We start from the raw sequence: 19465 nt of genomic DNA, 5'->3' as shown, positions 1-19465 counted from the left end.
AACACGCACAAGAACACATTCTGGAATTTATGGTGTTGGGTGGATCAAAGAAACTTGTATTATGCTCGATTCGCTACGGTAATTTTTTCTCAATCTTCAATCTTCCGCTTCATAAAATCAAAATCCTTTTTTTTTTTTTATATTTATGAAAATGAGGGTATAAACCCTAAATTAACCTTACCCATTTTTCTCAATCTTATCATTCAAGAACATTCAATCTTTTACTTGAGAAAAATAAAAGAACCTTAATTGTGCAAAAAGTGTTTGGTACCAATCTTTTAAAAGACAGTTTTTGGACGCTATGATAATGGAGTTTCACATGCTTTTGGAATTTTCATTCCAACATATTTTTCCCTATCTGATTTATATATTCGATACATACTGGGAATAATGGTGGGATTTTCATTACAACATATCGGTTTAAGATTGATACCGCTTTTTTAATTCCTCATAATTCAAGAACATTCAATCTTCTGCCGGAAACAGGAAAAGTTAATTGAGGAAATCATGTTCTGTCCCAATAAATTTCAATCTTCTGCTTATTGGAAATTTCATTCCAACATAATTGGTTTATAGTCGAGGAATCGTCGATTTTTTTATTCTAGAGTATTTAAGAACTTTCAATTTTCTGCTTTGAAAAAAAAATGAAGCTTCAATTTTCAATTTTTGTAAGGGATTGGATGGTGGCTTCGATGACCCTTAGTCCCTAAATTCAATTTTTGAACTGCAATTAGATGCGATTTTGCATTATGAACTTAATGACCCTTGTCCCTAATGTTTCATAAGTTTTATAATGGATGGATGACTCAGTGACCCCTAAGGAAAATGCATTATGAATTCTTTATTCATAATGGAAAAATTGGATGGTGGCTTAATGATCCTAGTCCCTGAATGTAAAATCTGGTTGTTGCCTTAATTGCTACTCAAGAAATATTCTCTCTATCGGTGGCCTCTTTTCTATTCAAAAAATTATGATTTTTTATTCATAATAAATAGTGCATGAATGGATCTATATATTCTGCTTCGATGACCCTTAGTCCCTAAATTAAATTTTGCAACTGCAATTAGATGTGATTTTGCATTATGAACTTAATGACCCTTGTTCTTAATGTTTCATAAGTTTTATAAGGGATTGATGCCTCAGTGACCCCTGAGAAAAATGCATTATGAATTCTTTATTCATAATGGAAATTTTAATATGAAATTTTATTCAAAATGTGGATGGTGTCTATTGTCTTTTTATGACCCTAATTGTGAAACTGTCACTAGTTGGTATGCACGAGCTCACTAACTCCAAATTCGACAATGGGATGGATGATGCCTTAATGTGAAAGATAGTTGTTGCCTCAAATGCAATTTTAATATAAAAGACATGGATAATATTGTGCTTTGATGACCCTAGTCCCTAAATGTAATTTTTTGCAACTACCATATGAAGTGATTTTGCAAATGCAAAAGGAAGTGCTTCCTTGTGTTTGATTAGCCTACTAATAAGGGTTTCAAAGGAATTCTCAATTCTTTGGAGTCTAAACTATTTCTTATAATATCTATCTGGTATATATGGCATTATGCAGACAACCTATGCCATATAAGGGTGTTTGCATTGTGATCAATGGAGGAATCCATAATAAAGTTGTGTCTGTTAGTCTTTTTTACTGCGACCTATTGTGAAATCTGATAAAATTTGGTGGGTATTGGTATAAGAATCAGATAGTAGCACTATATTTGTGTTGATAATCATACATGTAAGTCTTGGATTTAGTAACTGAAAAAAGGTAGAATCTTGCCCATTTTTATCATTCAATACAATTCAATCTTCTGGTTGATAAATATGAAACCTTTTATTGGCGAACATAGTGATGTCCAGGTTCAACATGCTAATAAGGTGGTTAATTTCCAAGGTTCAACGGTGATTTTGAAACTGAAATCTCACGGAACTATTAGTGGAGGACTGTAACTGAAGTTCAAAGCATGCTGGTGGATAAAGGAAGTTTGATGGTTAATTTCCAATGCACCAATGTAAATATAAGGAATCTCTTTATGGGCTTAATTTGAAGGTTATTGGTTGAGAAGGGTGTTTGTGTTTGTTTGAAAAAGGTGGAGGGAGAGAAGATGGAGGGTGAAGAAGGAGGTGGTGTGAGGTTGAGCAAGAGATTCAATGATGACAAAGGTGGAGGAGAGGTTGATTATAAGGCTAAATCGGGTACCGCTTGGAGACATAATTTTCTTAACCAAAATTCCTGGCATCCTTTTGTTGTATCCTAATCAATGGCATAAGTGGATTGCTGAACAAACTCATGCTCAGCGCGAACAGAAAACTGAAGAGGTTGCTTGTGAGGCAAGTAGCTTTCCTGCTTATTATTCCCTTTCCATTTCGCTCAATTCTGATGTCAATTACAGTATTACATAACCCTCTTATTGTGTTTTGCAGTATGCTCAGGAGCAAGAGTTTTATCGCCAGACAGCTCTTTTCTCCAAGAAGGATAAGGAAAAGGTTTCAATTTGCACCATACCCTTTTTTTTTTGTTACTTTGTTTCTCTTTTGTTGGCTGCAATATGGTTTTTCATATTTGTGTTTTTTGTGTGTGTGTAGGTGGAGCTTATGCAAGCTGTTAGCTTATGTATGTTCGTCCTCCTGGTTACAATCCTGAAAGTGCTAAGGCTGTAGAGAAGAATGATGAGAAGAAAAAAGAAGATATGGTGAATAAGGAGCCCACACAAACCAATCCCGATGGACCTTCCTCTTCATTGTACTTCTTCCTCACTTTGCCATGTTTTCTTTCCCCTTTCAATCTAGTTTCTCTGTGATTTTTTTTTCTTTCATTTCTGGTGTCATTGAATGTGTTTGTGAATTACTTAATTCCTAGGCCGCCACATGGAGAAGAAAAAACCAAGGCCAAAAGATGTTTTTGGCTGTGCTCTACCAACTGAAGAAGAATTCGAAGTTTTTAAAAATGCGCCAAGGTATGTCAATTAGTAATTTTGTTGTTGTTTTCTTGCATGGATAATTTTTTCTCACGGCATTTCTGATTAGTTGGGTTGCTTGGTGTTGCAAACCAGAAGATGGAAATTCTCCCCTCATATTTAGTTGCAATTACTGTAGAGATACGTATTATATATTATACGCAATTTCCTGATCACACTAGGATCTTGGATATTGGTTTTTTATAGCATAAGCCTCTTCGAGATTGCCATTGTTGAGGTTTTTTTCTCTATTATCTGTTGAATATGACAAACACAACACAGGGGCAAGCTTACAAATTTGTGACCGACTCACTTGGCTGCTATTGTGTTTGTGTGTGTGTTTTTAATTGGCTAGGAACAACATAGAGTTGAAGTAAGGATAAGCTGGAATTGTTGGTGAAAAATGTCCCAGTAGATGAGCATGTATTTTATTCTCTATATTTTGTCTAATGTTGAATGGATAGAGTAGACCTGTTCTTTTCAAAAACCTTTATTTTCCCTCTGTTAAGTTAATGATAAAAGAAATAATAAATTAGTTTCGCCATCTATGTTGTCTATAGCGGCGCTATAGCGTGCAATGGCGGAAACACATAGCGGAGCCGGTGGCCACTGTGACGCCTTCAGCCTGCGAGGCGCCTTGCACAGCTGCATATTATGTCTGCTATTAAGTTTTCAGGGCCAAGTTTCGAACCTTATTTTTAAAACGTTGTCTATTTTTTAAAAGGTATAATTGTCCTTTCGAACCCTTTAAGTGATCTAATACTTCATTTACTATTTCAATTCCCACATTTTCTTTCATCTTCCCTTCATTTCTGATAGAAACCAACTTATATATAAGAAAGAAATAAGGAAAATCCCTTAGATTACAAGAATGATATCGCAGAACTTCGAGGGTCTGCACCTCCCAATGCCAAAATGACCCCTTTCCACTTAAATTCCCAGATACCCTCTTTCCCAATCATCCCTTTTATTTATATTTCAACACTTATGTGACAGTTATTTTCTATAAAAACTGTCTAGTCTTATCTAATTACTGTTTATGACAGTTATTTTCTATAAAAACTGCTAACTAATGATAAAAACTACTTCAGGCTCATATCTAATTACTAACAAAATGTTTTTATAATAATTACTAACAAGGCCCATTATTATTGATATCCTAATTAAGGCCCATATCTAACGATACTCCCCCCCCCCCCCCCCCCCCCCCTCCTCCTCCTCCTAAACTATCACCTTGTCCTCAAGGTGATTAAAATATAAAAAACAATTACAAAACTACTTTACTAGCATTGTCATTAAAACCAATGTGTTTTCTCAATCTTGCAGCCCAATTTAACCCCCTGGGTCCCACGGATGAGAGGACAAATCACATTTGTTGGCCTTCCCCTGCAAGTTGGTGAACGCGGGGAATCTCTTTGTCGTCTTTGTGCGACAGACAACAACACCCATGTCTGGCAGTTTCAGCGGTAGAAATATAGTAAACATGCAAGAATTCTTTTTTTTTTTCTCTCAACCACCGACTCTTCCCCTCCACCAGCAAACTTGCGGCCTCCTTCTTTATCAGGGTTCTCTTCTGTGCGCTCTTTTTTCCGACCATGGATGTTCTGATTTCTTGATACTTTTCTTGATTTCACATTCAAACTTAGTTCTTGATTCCCTACCGAATCAGTTTCTTGATACTAAATCAGAACCGCCTTTGTAAAATTAATGAACATTTTTTTTTCAAGAGAAACTGATATGCTATGTGCCGAGACCCTCAGGTTGAAAGATAAACTTTGTTTGCTATGGTAATTTTTTATTTTCATTCCACATGTTTGCATTGATTCATATTCAGATACTCATTTTCTCATTCTTGATTATTTTTTTGTATCCATCATTCTTGATTATTCTACAACATTCAATCTTCTGCTTGATAGAAAGAAAATAACGTTACTAATTGAGCAAAAGGTGGTCTGTCCTAAGACCCTATTTGGTACCAATATTTTGAAAGGTAGAACTTTTTTGCTTGCTACAGTAATTTTGGAACTTTCAAGCCAATATATTTGCATTGATACATGTTGTTATACCCATTTTTTTATTTAGTCAAGAACATGCAATCTTTTGTTTGAAAAAAGGTAGAGCCTTGCCCATTTTTCTCATTCTTGATTATTCAAGAAATTCAATCTTCTGCTTGAGAAAAATAAAAGAACCTTGTTAATCGAGCCTTGGTACCAATATTTTGAAAGATTAACTTTTTCGTTTGCTATAGTGTAATTTTGGAAACTTCCATTCCAATACATTTGCATTGATACTTGTTGGGATACCCATCTTTTTCATTTTTAACTAGTCAAGAATATTCAATCTTCTGCTTGAAAAAAGGTAGGACCTATTTTTCTCATTCTTGATTATTCAAGAACATTCAATCAAACTTTAATTGAGCAAATGCACTTTGTCCCAAGAATATTTTGAATGTTATTTTTTTTTCGTTTGCTATGGTAATTATAGGATTTTCATTCCAACATATTGGTTTACGATTGATACCTGTTGTGATACGTGATACCGATTTCTTAATTCTTGATAATTCAAGAACATTCGATCTTCTGCTTGAAAACAAGAAACCTTAATTGAGGAAACATGTTCAGTCCCTAGAATCTTCAATCTTCTGCTTATTGGAAATTTCATTCCATCATATTTTTCCCATCTGGTTTATAATCGATACATGGTGGGAACGATGTTGGGCTGCCGATTTTATCATTCTTGATTATTCAATAACCTTTAACCTGCTGCTCCGATAAATAGTGAACCTTCAAATTTTGTAAGGGATATGATGTCTTGATGCCCAAACAATGCTGGATAAATTACTTAATGACCCAAGTTTCCTTGATTGCAACTCAAGCAATTGTCTCTATCGATGTCCTCTTTTCTGTCAACAATAAATTATAAACTTCATTCATAATGCATGAATGGATATCTCCCTAAGTTCAATTTACTATTACAACTAGAAGTGATTGTGTTATGAACGTAATGACCCTAATCGTGAAATGTCACTGAGATGATGTATAAGGCACAAATGTTAGCATTTGTGCTTTGATGACGTAGTCCCTAAATGTAATTTTGCAACTACAATATGAAGTGATTTTGCAAATGCAAAATGGAGTGCATGCTTGTGTTGGATTAGCCTATTGATAAGGGTTTCAAAGGAATACACTAAGGAAGAAACAAATCAACTAAAGCAAAGTACAAAGAAACTAACTCTTTGGATATCTATTTTGATTTAATTCCTACTTTTTATAATTCGACCCAACTGGAGCTTTTTCGTTCTGATTATAGTAAGGAATTCATACTTGATGTTCTCAACCACTGTCCTAAGCTTCAAAGGCTTGACCTTGTTGAGGTTTGTTAAGGATCTTAATTCATTTATCTTTTCATACCATACTCTTAGAATTTGGGTTGGATCTAATTCATTCAGTGTGGAACCTATAACGCGCACCTTTATGTTTTTTATCTTATGTGCACTATTAACAGTTTGACGCAAACAACAAGGAAGTATGTGCTAGAAAAGATGACAAAACAAAAGTTGGGTATTCCCAGATGTTGTTCCGCAATCCCTTTCACTACACCTAAGAACATGGTAAGCTTATGCTAGCAAGTTATATTTTGAAGAATCCAAGTGTTGTACAAACCATGAAAATCTGGAATAGTGGAAAGCGAAAGCCCTGCAATAAAAAGAATATTTTCTGAAGTCCCCAATGGCCTCTTCAATGTGTAAACTTAGGGTTTATAATGATTCATGATCCATGTAAGTAGTAGTTATTCTGTCATTCCTGTCATTTAATTAGCTAATTAGCTTCTTCCATGCAATTGCTAGATTTCATGATTTGAACGAATTTTGATGCTCATTAACTTTGTCTCTGGTGCATAAGTTTAGGAAAATTGTTCCCTATATGATTTAGTACTTGCTTGCCTATTTTCATTTTGCTATAACTTCATATCCACATTAATCCATTTTGTAAGTAGTTTTATGCGAAATTCTGGTTTGATGCATAAATATATGCGAAATTCTCAGAAGCACATATGTAAGGACTGTTTGGACAATGAAATAAAGAAAAGAAAGTGCATATGAACAGAGGGGAATGGAGTAGTGGAGCGGAAACTATGCAGACCTGTTTGTCCATATTCTGCTTTCTTGTAATGTATTGAAAGTGTCTTTGGTGTGTGATAGCAAAGGAGATATGTGGCTGAATTGATTTTTCATTTTACTGTCATAAATATGGGTTTAATTTTATTGTTTGAAGGTAGTGTTTTGTTATGTTGATGAGGTTCTTTTTTCTTCAATTAGGAATAAAATAGAAATTGCCCTTGAGGCATTTTAGAACAATGCAGTTGCTGAAGTGAAATTTCCCTCGAGTCTAAATCTTAATGTTGCTAAGCAGTGAGCATATTGTTTTTGCATACTGTTAATTATTTTCATTCCAACATATTGGTTTACGATTGATACCTGTTGTGATACGATTTTTTAATTCCTGATTATTCAAGAACATTCAATCTTCTGCTTGAAAACACGAAACTTTAATTGAGGAAACATGTTTTGTCCCAAGAACTTTCAATCTTCTGCTTATTGGAAACCAATAATTGAGGAAACATGCCTGAATGTTCTGTCCCTGAATGTGAAATTTAGTTGTTACCTTAATTGCTATATGGATCAATGGATTTTTATTAAGAAAATCATGAACTTTTCTATTTAAAAAATTATGAATTTTTATTCATAATAAATAATGCATCAATGGATATATATTCTGCTTCGATGACCCTTAGTCCCTAAATTCAATTTTGCAACTGCAATTAGATGTGATTTTGCATTATGAACTTCATGACTCTTTTCCCTAATGTTTCATAAGTTTTATAAGGGATGGATGCCTCAATGACCTCTGAGGAAAATGCATTATAAATTATTTATTCATAATGGACAAATTGGATGGTGGCTTTCAAAGCAAAGCAATTTTAATATGAAATTTTATTCAAAATGTGGATGGTGTCTATTGTCTTTTTATGACCCTAATTGTGAAACTGTCACTAGTTGGTATGGTATAGATGAGCCCACTACCTCCAAATTTTATTCTATAAAGGGTGGTATGGTATTTATGAGCTCACTAACTCCAAATTTGACAATTAGATGGATATACTTTGTTCCATGAGGGCATTGTCTTGGTGGCCCAAAAATGTGGCATTATGCAGACAACCTATGTTATGTAAGGATGCTTGCATTGTGATCAATGGAGGAATCAATAATAAGGTTGTGTCTGTTAGTCTTTTTTACTGCGACCTATTGTGAAATCTGATAAAATTCGGTGAGCGTTGGTATAAGAATCAGATAGCACTATATTTGTGTTAATGATTATAATTGTAAGTCTTGGATTTAGTAACTGGAAAAAGGTAGAACCTTACCCATTTTTATCATTCAATATGATTTAATCTTCTGCTTGATAAATACGAAACCTTTTATTGGCGAACATAGCGATGTTCAGGTTCATCATGCCAATAAGGTGGTTAAAATTTCGAAACCGATATCTCTTGGAACTATTAGTGGAGGACTGTAACTGAAGTTAAAAGCATGCTGGTGGGTAAAGGGAAGTTTGATGGTTCAGGTGTTGGTGTTGATGTGGCTTCATGCACGAATCAGAGAAACTTTCTATCCCAAATTTGAAAATGAAAAGTCAGATCAAGAGGTATACGATTCTTGTCTCAGTTTTTATGTTTATATTTTTTTTCTTCGTAATAATTGTCTGAGTCTCAACCTTATGGCATATTAGACAATCAAACACAATTTTTTCAAGAACATTCAAAAGAAACTGATATGCTATGTGCCAAGACCCTCGGGTTGAAAGATAAATTTTGTAACGGACGGATCATAGATGCCTCAATGACCATAGAGTAAAACGTTGGATGAACTTAATGACCCTAGTCACTAAATGTGAAAGCTAGTTGTTGCTTTAATTGCCACTTAAGCAATTCTCTCTTTCGGTTTCCTCTTTTTTGTCAAAAAAATATATATGAATCTTTATTCATAATGCATGAATGGATATCTGTTGTGCTTTAATGACCATTGGTCCCTAAATTCAATTTTGCAACCGCAATTAGAAGCGATTTTGCATTATGATCTTGATGATTGTGTTCTTGGATGTTTCATTAGTTTTTTAAGGATTGGATGCCTCAATGAAACAATGACCTCAGAGTAAAATGCAGTATGACCCTAATCGTGGATGGTATTTATTGTCTTTTTATGACCTTAATCGTGACACTGTCACTGAGATGAATATTTTTTCAGTATATAATAAAGCATGGTGTGGCAAACATGAGCCCACTAACTCAAAATTTAACAATAAGATAAATATACTTTGTTCCATGATTTTTGTAAGGGATTTTCTTGATGGCCCAAAAATGCAGGGTGATGCTTTATTGTAAAAGCTAGTTGATGAGAAGGAATTCTCAGGTGCTGAGCTATTCAAGTTTTTGTTATGTATTTGGGAGATTTGGTGCTTAATGCGGTCTATTTTCGTTTTTGAGTTAAGGTCTATTTCAACGATCAGATATTATCGAGATTAGATTAGATTATGATGGTTGCTGTATGATGGTAAGTATAGTTCAATTTTCCCTTTTATTATTATTGGACTTGAGGATAGATTCAAAGCTCACAAGACTGTATTTTATAAAATTAGTCCATATATCCTTCCAAGTACAGATTGTTCTGTATATTGATTGATTCTCTAATAAGCTAAATGGTAGTATGATCTCACCTCAACAATTATAAAACAGTCTCGGTTTACAATGTGAAATCTATTGTAGTTATTGGTTGAAAATATTATTCTTGTTTTGAAAATATTAACAATTAGTGACTATGACATCAAAGTAGTTGATGGAGTTCTTCAAAGAAGGAAGAGATAATAGACAAAATGCCATATAATTATAAGCTCCAACAATTTAATATTCCTGTCATTTGGATTTTGGAACAAATTGTAAGAGTTATCATCTGAATAATTGTGTATTAAAGTTCATATAAATAATAAACTACGAGATCATTATATCTTGAATTAATACAAAGATGAGGAAATTAACTTATTTGTGCCGAAGTCTGAGACATGAGCTATATATTCCAAATCCACAACAACATTCTTGTTGGATATATCTCGATGAACAATTGCAGGTGTGAGTAATCATGATGCAATTCAATTGATAGTTCATCATCTTTCAAAATCTTGTCCAAACTGCCCTTCTCCAAGAATTCATAAATAAAAATGAGTGTAGAGAAAGTGAACAAAACCCATATAATTTCACAATCTTAGTTGCAATGTCGAATTTCTATCAAAGCACGAATTTTAGTTGCAAAATCTTTTAAATTAGACACTTTTTCAACTTGAACTGTAGGCAATTTTGCTTTGTAAACATTTCCATGTCCACCAACCCCAATGAGATGGTTATATTCAAATTCTTCGGTAGCTTCGATAAGGCTCTCATGCCATTTTTCCATCAAAACTCCATATAAATATTTGTAGCGTTTGATTCTTCTGCAGCCTTGTATTCTTTGGTGCTTGAAGTTTGACAAAGATGATAAGACAACCCATTAACAAGTAATTATAACAATAAGGTGCCTAAAGTGAGGGGCAAAAGGGAATGACACCAGAAAGATTATTATGTGAAAGATTAAGGCCGACACTGCACAAGTGCAGCGTGAGCTACGCAGCCGAGCCTCCAATTTTTTGGGGCTTAAACAAAAATTACATGGTAGTTGGTCTCTAAAAAAATAAAGAGGCTGATTTTGAAAAATAAAAATAGTAGTGGATTTCAATTTGAAGTTTTACTTGTGCTTTACTGTATTACAAAAAAGAGTTAATGACTTAGTATTGATAGAAATTTACAATGATCATTTAAAAAATATATAATATGAAGACTTGATCGACAAATTTGCTTCAAAAACTGTTGGAATGGAGACTTTTGTAAGTAGTTAGAATGTATTTTGTTTTTAACATAATCATCTACAAGAAACTCGAGGCTATCAAGGGTCACATGTACATTTGTCATAAATTAACTTATTTGGCCACCTTAAAAAATAGTTATCGTACCCCATCTACCTAAGTAGATGAGGTACGATAACTATTTATATGCATAAATAAAGACCATAGCATATTCATGTCACATATCAATAACTTAAAATAGGTGCCGCCCCACTTTAATTTCAAAAGGCAAGAAAGAAATAAGAAACACTTCTAAGTTACATAATATTTCTGGAGTTCAGTACTACCAGTCTACCACCTCCTCTCTTCATGCATATTGTGAAAATATTTAGTAGCTTACAACTCACAGTTACAATTGTTCATACTTGCAAGTGATTGCCAAAGCATCTTCATAAGGCAAGTGATTATTGATGCATCTTCATAAGGCAAGTGATTATCGATGCATAGCTACCATCAAAATCATTATCCTTCCGAAAAACGGTTTCCTTCCCTATAAAACAATATAAAGTTGGTAGCAGACACCACTGGAACATACCCTTCCTAAAGTATTCGGTGAAATCAACTTTCATTGTTGAATTTACAGCATGTCATCATCGGTTTTCTCCTTGTTCTCTGAAATCAATAGAAAAAGAAAAGATAAGTAAAAAACTAATAGATATTGCTTTCATCATTGTTCTTCTTTATGCCAATTGCCAACAACCATAATGATTTAAGCCATGGAACTCACGGAGAAAGCCATGATTTTATTTTTTTCTGTCAAGCATCCTAGTGGCTAAACTCACACACTTAAAATGTGGAGAAGTGGGGAATCTGGACCTCAAACCCCAGCCCCTCCATTAATGCTATAGCTCGACTGTTGCCCAAACTAGGAAAATACTATTGCAGTATTACTTCATTGTTGCATTAAACCATTTTATTACAAACCAAAATAAAGTACATTTTCCATTTTATAGCACCTATATATATATGCACACAACCAACTCATGTTAACAATAAATCAGTGTGCGCAGCATCTTAGTTGGGGCAACAATAGTGGTAATACTACAGCTAATAAAATTGTTAATTACTGCAGAATTCATCATGCTGCAAACATAAAAGTTGAAGATGGAAGATAGTGTAAAAGAAATAGAACTGGATTATATTATGTGGCTTTACTGTTTCATTGTTTCTGCTCTATTTCTCAAGGTTGAATCTGTAGTTTTTTCTATTAATTTTTTGGGTCTGGCTAATAGCAGACAAGGATTGGAGGCACTAGCTTATATTTTGGACTTGAAGGTAGCAAAAGTGATGGTGCACAACTAAATAACACAGTGAAAAATAACAGGAAAAATACTGGGAAAGAAGATAAAATGCAGAATTGTATTATAAGACTGAATGCAACAGTGACCTGACCCTCAGCAGCTATTAGCCTGTCACTTATAACAAACTAACTATTAGGTGTGGTCATAGCAATTATCTGTTCAGAGTCAAAGGTATTCTTATTAAGATATAACAATAACTAGAAGAGATAAGACTGCAAATTGGTCTCAACCAAACCTCACTACACACTCTTCTTCTTCATGTCTGATAAACATAAAGAACCTTACAACCAAGATTTTATGCTAGATCATAATAATTATCAGAAGACACTAGAATTAGGATCTAATAACATGTACTATGAAAAACAATTTTCTACCTTTCCTAATTTAGTTTCATCACAACATTGCTTTGATCCATCATCTTATAACGAGCTTCACGGAATGTTTACAAGGAAACATGGACTACAAATTTATTCCTTCCCCTGAAATGGATTTCAAAAGTTGTGTGATATGTGAAATGCAGATACATATTTATCGTTTAGCTCGATAGCATATCATGCCAATCTATGTTATTTCTCATTTATGACTTTCCATAAACCTCCCATTTGTTTCATGCAGTAGCACAAGTGCACATACATTTCTGCTAACCTATCCTCTTCCTAACTAACTGCCTAATTGTCCCTAACCTATTTTTGTTTAGCATAATGTCTAACCCCATTAGCTTGTTTGGGCGAGATGAATTGATGCAGATCTATTTGAGAGGTTCATTGAGTTGTTGACTTCTCCCAACAAATATTTTTTTCATAATCATCGACTAAAGACTATTTTATATTCATGTTAATGTCAATGTTATAACATTTTATATTCAAAATATGTTCAAGAAAGGAACAATTATCACTACTAAATATAGGATTTAGTCACTTACCTAAAGTTTACGGAAATACTAATTTAAAAAAAGTACCATGCAACTGTTAACATTTGAAGCAAATTGACTTTGCACCAGGCAAATAATCCCAATTAAGCTATTGTTCCTAAGAAAGAAGCTTTACATTTGCAACAAGTAGAAACCCAAGGATCATATAGTTTTCACAAGCCAAAGCCAAGGTTTTGGGAATATCATGGAGAGAAATATGCTTCTGCCATTGAAGACTATAACTCACAACTATCTTCCAATTTTGACAACAAAAGCATTTCATCCAGTACTTTGTAAATCTCCTCAGATTGAGGGTGTGATTCATCAGCCACCAAAAATTCTATAAACTCGCCATCTATATCTATTAAGCTATGACCAGGTATCTTCTTCACACCCTTGTCTCTCATCAAACTTCTTACCCTCCTTACATCACTCCATTTTCTATCATTAGCACACGTATTTGCTAGAAGCACATATATTCCACTGTCTTCAGGATCCAAGCTTAGAAGATTTTGCGCCGACAATCTTGCAAGCTCGACATTGCCATGCATTCTACAAGCATTTAGAAGGGCTCCCCAAGCAGCCTCACAAGGTTGCATTGGCATATTTGTTATTAACTCATAAGCTTCTTCCACGAGTCCAGTTCGACCTAGTAGATCAACCATACATGCATAATGTCCTCTTTGGGGTTTTATCCCATAGTTTCTCTCCATGTTGTCAAAATATTCTCGACCTTCGGAAATTAAACCACCATGGCTGCAAGCTGTCAACAAACTCACAAATGTGATATTATCCGGCTTAAATCCCATATTTATTATCTGATCAAATACATTGATGGCTTGCTCTGCTCTACCATTAGCAGCATACCCTGCAATCATGGAATTCAAAGAAATCAGATTTCTCTCTGGCGTTGTACTAAAAACTTCTGCCGCTGCATCTATGCTTCCACATTTGGCATACATATCTATAATTGCATTTGCAAGAGTAACACTAAGGGGGATTCTTTGCTCAACAACAAAATGTTGGTGAATCCAATGACCCAAATTCAAGCAAGTGAGCTGGCTACAAGCAGAGAGTGCACTCACTAAGGTCTGCTCAACGGGAACCAGACCTCCCCCAATCATTTCATGAAACAATTTCAACGATTCCTTGGGTTTGTTATTCTGAGAATAACCTGCAATCATTGCATTCCAAGAAACCACATTTTTCTGAGGAGTTAGATCAAAAAACATCCTAGCAGATTCCAAGTCACCACATTTCGCATACCCATTAACCATACTAGTCCACGAGTAAACATCTCTGGTTTCCATTCTATCAAAAAGCTCTTTAGCATCAACCAAACTACCACATTTCACATACACGTCCAACAAGGCATTGTACAAACTCAAGCTGCATCTCACATTCTTCTCTTCCACTTTTTCATAAACTCTCTTCCCCGTTTCAAGGTCACCCATCTCAGAGCAAGCCGAAAGCACGGCAATCAAAGTCACCTCATTAGGCTCAACATCACCTAACAACATCAACTTGAACAACTCCATAGCCTGATCTGAACAATTACGCGCCGCATACCCATCAATCATAGTAGTCCAAGTAACAACATCCTTATCAGAACTTTCATCAAACACTTGACGTGCATATTTCAACAAACCATATTCAGAGTAAAAATGAATCAACCCATTTCGCACAAGCAACTGAGAATCAAACCCCATTTTCCAAACAACACAATACACCGATTCTCCTACAAAAACCTCTTCAAATTGCTCACAAGCCTTAAGCGCAAAAACAAAGCTTCTAGAATCCATTTCAACTCTTCCTCGAATCATAAACATAAAGAATGAGAACGCAACGATGGGTATTCGAGCATTTTGATATCCTCTAATCATAGTGTTCCACATAAACGTGTTGGGTTCTTCGACACGATTGAAAAGAGTATGAGCGTAACGAATATCTCCGGAATCGGCGAGTGCGCAGAACGCGATTACTCTGCTGATTGGAAACGCGTCGGAAATGAGACCGGTGATAGTCATGCGTGCTTGAATCTGTTTCAGTTGTCGCATAGTTGAACATGATTCCATTATTACGAGGGTTGGGTTTGTGATTATAACGTTGGTTGGGGAGCTCCATTTTGGTTTTTTGGATGCAGAGGAGAATGGTTTAGTGTGTTTGAGATTGTGCAATGATTTGTGTCGAAGAGAGTGATGAACAAAAAGAAACAAATTTTTCATAAGACAACAACGACCAAGAGAAAAAGAGAAAGAACATTGATTGGGTTTTTAACCGAATAATAACCTGTATTTTGCGGATAAAGATTGTATATGGTGTCACTATTTGTTGCATAAATCGCAACCTTTGGTTCTATCAAGAGGAAGTGGATCCTCTCTAGCCACTTATCTAGATTTATTGTCTGCTAATCTAACGGTTTTCAAATAGCTTTGTGCAACCAATATACAGATGATTAATTAATTTGTGTATTGTGCTATATGTTTGGCTGGTAGGTCATTTGGAGGGATTTGAATTCTCTTCAGTTTGTCATCTATTATTTTTCATTATGTGCAATCTCGGTCTTTTAATTAATATATGATTAAAAATTATGTTAAATTATTTTTTGTCAGTCAACTATTGGATCAATTTCAATGACACTGGAGTCAAAACTAAAGAAGGACGGGAGGAGGATCATGATCCCAGACCCCAGTGTCTTTACCCTTTGGGCTCGAGGCTCAAGGCTTGTGTTCAATACGAAGCATTTGGATCCATTAGGTCGAGCTCATACCACGCAAGGGTAGCCGAGCGAGTAATACATGAGAGACCAATAGCATTGTGCAATCTGAATTGCTCTAAGGCCCAAAAATGTATTAATTCAATAAAGAGTATGTTTTATTGAAGCATCTCTCATCTTCCCATAATTTTACTCTCGTACTATATTGTGTATAAATAAACTGACTTTGACATTGAAGTGTCTTTTGTAGGTACCTCCTCTTTCCTTCCAATACCACAACCATCAACCACCCTCCATATTGATGTGTTCTAGACCAGAACACTATTCAATTCATTAGACACCCATCCAATCATCAAAAATCTAAACTCAATTTCTAAGATTCCATCCATTGCTAATATTTTAAGTTGAATGTACTGTAGTGAACAAAGTTAAGTTGCAATTGCAATCATAAATTAAGTACATATCCATAGCTTGCAATGTAAGTGCGACAGTAACAAACCATATTTCACACATAGACACACAATGTGAGATAAGTAACCAGAAGTTGAACAGATCTTATTTTTTTATACACCAAACATTGGTTCATAATCATCAAAAAGTTAATTTATAATTAAGAGATCACTGCTATTTTATTAAAAAGTTCCAAATTATTAGTATTGATTAAATTTACTAAGAACAAACAAATAGTATTGGTTTAAAAACAATAAATCAGAAACTGAAATTAAACCAAAATATGAAATTATATTAATCAGAATTAAGAGCTATACACCAAGCAACATAAATCCTAATCTCATCAGAATTAGAATACTAACATAACAAGAAAACAGAAAATTACATCATAAGCAATAATCACTAATCCCTAAATCTTACTTAATAAAACCCTAAAACTCCTGACTAACAGATCCAATCTCCCCTTTCCCTTTTCCAACTTTCTTAGGCAACAAATTCTGATGAATGTTAGGCAAAACACCACCATTAGCAATAGTCACAGATCCCATCAACTTGCTCAATTCTTCATCATTCCTAACCGCAAGTTGAATATGCCTCGGCACAATCCTCGTCTTCTTGTTATCCCTCGCAGCATTTCCAGCAAGTTCCAAAACCTAAACCACAAAAAAATCTCAAAATCCATGTTCAAATTTTCAAAATCAAATTAAATTTTCAAAGAAATAAACAAAACAAAAATTACCTCTGCGGCAAGATATTCAAGAACTGCAGAGAGATAAACTGGTGAACCAGATCCAACACGCTGAGCATAGCGACCGGCTTTGAGGAAACGAGCAATGCGACCAACAGGGAATTGAAGACCGGCTTTGCTTGATCTTGAAACGGATTTGGTTTTTGTTTTGCCTCTTCCACCTTTCTTGGTTGTTGCTGTTGCTGCGTCTGAAGAAGCCATTGGAGAGTTTCTTGTTTGAATTTGAAGTGATGGGTGAATGAAAAGAAAGAAGATGAGATTTTGAGAAGTTGTGGAAATTTTGAGTGTTTGAGTTTGGTTTATATAGAGATTGTGTTCTTGAATCTGATTGGTTTAGAGGGGTTTCACGCGGATCGCCAGCGTGGCAGAGTAAAAGAAGTTTGAGTTTTGAGCGGGAATGGAAAATATTTCATGCTTCTAGTTTTTCGCCAGCGTGGCAGTTTAAACCATGTTTGAATTTTTGACTTTTGAGTTTCGTTTTCTAGCGGGAAGCGAAATATTTCTCTCCAATTTTTCAAAATTGGTTTATCTTTTCTTTTTTCTTTTTCTATGTTAAACAAAGTATTTGTTTTTTTTTGAAAAAAAATACTCCTATTACTTATTTTTTATCCCCAAAAGTTTTAAATATTTTACAATGTATACAAGAAATTTGAACTAATTTAATATCTTACTACACTACACATACATTACAATTGTCGCAAATAATTTGGAGATACTGTTATTATAATATTAAAAATTAAACTCTAATAGAAAACACAAAAATAAAATTCTCTATTTAAATTATAAATACAATAAAAAATCGTCATTATTATTAATAATATAAAAAAAAAAAGATATATAATAATCACTAACTACAAAACAAACTTTGAACTAATATCATTATCAATAGTTTAGCTACTTAGAAGGAGTCTTTTAGCTACTTAAATTATCACAAGTTTTTGTTTGAGAATGAGTTAATTCATCAAGTTTTTTCTTTTCGTTGTGCTTTTCATGTCCATAATAAAATTTTATATTCATACGAGGCATAGATGAATAATGAAAAATAAATTACATAAAACTTACATAATTATCCATTTGCTTCTATATCTATATTGAACATAAAACATAATTTGTGTCAATTTTGCATAGTCTAATATTATATTCCTTGATTCCCGAGTTAACTCAATAACAACAAATAAGTCCAATATTTCAGACTTATTTCATCATGGTCATTCATTTTTACGATCACACTCTATCAAGGAGCCCAACATGTTACTCGTGTTATGTAGGAGGGGAAAATGTCATCTAGGTCACTCATGTTCCTCAATGTAATTCATGGCATACTCATCAACCGACTCCACATCAAAAGTTCTTAATGGTTTAAGGTCGAAGAGTGGCATAAATCACTATCACTATGAAAATAACTCATGACAGTTACATAACAGACTATGTAGGATTCTCATGCAGGTCAATCCAATATAAATATTACTCTTAATATTTATATCTATGTGAGAACTTGATATCTTATACATGAGTCGCCTGTGAGACGTGGTCATCAATCTAATCACATAATAGTCTATGTGTTTTACTGTTATCTCACATCATAGTAAAGTTTGATTACAAATATTTTAAGAATATTGTATTTATGTTTAATGTGATTTCACGATTAAGTCATACTTAATGTTTCATTAAACGGACTAACAATTATAAGGATGTTATTACTTTGTAAGATACTCCCTTCGTCCCAAAATATAAGGGAAAATTGATCATAGAAAGTTGATATATTCGGTTAAATATTTGGCCTAAATACATTAACTTTATTTGACCAATTTTTTCTTATATTTTGGGACAAATTGAGTACATAATAAAGAAATGTCTTATATGTTTATATATCAAACCTAAATATATACGAAGGTCATGATACAAAAGAAAACATGATCGATAATGATTGGCTATTATGGCTTACTCCAAAACTTTATTCATGTGTTATGCACCAGAAGTGATTCCAATGTGGATGAGAAAAATGAAAAAACATCAGTTTCATTGTTAGCAGGGAAACGAAGGTGTAAATGAAAAAACCAAAAGAGTCAAGTGTTCAACAATGAAGAAAATAAAAAGATGTGGAGTCCATGTAATCCAATCTCTCAATGCAGTTTAATTTGTTCTGGACAGAAGAAATGGTTCATCTCTTCCCAAACTCTCTCTCCCTTGTTACTCACTCAAAACAAACAGAGTGTAAGGTAGTGAAATAATTTTTGCGTATATCATTAATTCACCTTCTAAAATTATAAGCATAAGACATTTACACGCTTGAAATTTGCGAGTAGGCGAATAGATGATTTACTCGATAGTTTATTTTTAATAATGCTAACATGTCACTCTTTGACACATATTTTCAACGATCTCTCT

The 19465-nt window shown here is 34.1% G+C and overlaps 2 protein-coding genes and 1 pseudogene across 4 annotated transcripts; 1 reads left to right on the top strand and 2 right to left on the bottom strand.

Moving 5' to 3' along the window:
* LOC123892868 lies at window positions 1-4152 on the top strand (annotated as a pseudogene).
* A 6989-nt stretch (window positions 4153-11141) lies between these two features.
* Window positions 11142-15645, bottom strand: LOC123892755 (pentatricopeptide repeat-containing protein At2g22410, mitochondrial-like). 3 transcript variants are annotated; one of them, XM_045942615.1, is made up of 3 exons: window positions 13176-15645; window positions 12628-12732; window positions 11142-11564 (listed from the first exon to the last, which is right to left on the bottom strand). In XM_045942615.1, the coding sequence occupies exon 1, from the start codon at window positions 15386-15388 to the stop codon at window positions 13400-13402; it is 1989 nt and encodes a 662-aa protein (XP_045798571.1). In that variant the 5' UTR covers window positions 15389-15645; the 3' UTR covers window positions 11142-11564; window positions 12628-12732; window positions 13176-13399. The 3 variants fall into 3 exon arrangements, with proteins under 3 accessions (XP_045798571.1, XP_045798570.1, XP_045798569.1); XM_045942614.1 differs by having other exon boundaries at window positions 12628-15604; XM_045942613.1 differs by lacking the exon at window positions 12628-12732 and having other exon boundaries at window positions 13176-15604.
* Window positions 15646-16600: 955 nt separating this feature from the next.
* On the bottom strand, window positions 16601-17345 carry LOC123889497 (histone H2AX-like). The gene is made up of 2 exons (XM_045938849.1): window positions 17069-17345; window positions 16601-16982 (listed from the first exon to the last, which is right to left on the bottom strand). Exons 1-2 carry the CDS (start codon window positions 17276-17278, stop codon window positions 16761-16763), a joined length of 432 nt encoding a protein of 143 aa, XP_045794805.1. The 5' UTR covers window positions 17279-17345; the 3' UTR covers window positions 16601-16760.
* Window positions 17346-19465: the final 2120 nt, after the last annotated feature.

The sequence above is a fragment of the Trifolium pratense genome, linkage group LG6 (genome assembly GCF_020283565.1).
Source record: "Trifolium pratense cultivar HEN17-A07 linkage group LG6, ARS_RC_1.1, whole genome shotgun sequence".
NCBI lineage: Eukaryota > Viridiplantae > Streptophyta > Magnoliopsida > Fabales > Fabaceae > Trifolium > Trifolium pratense.
The sequence above is the reverse complement of the archived record's forward strand: the minus strand, read 5'-3'. Positions and strand labels throughout refer to the sequence as shown.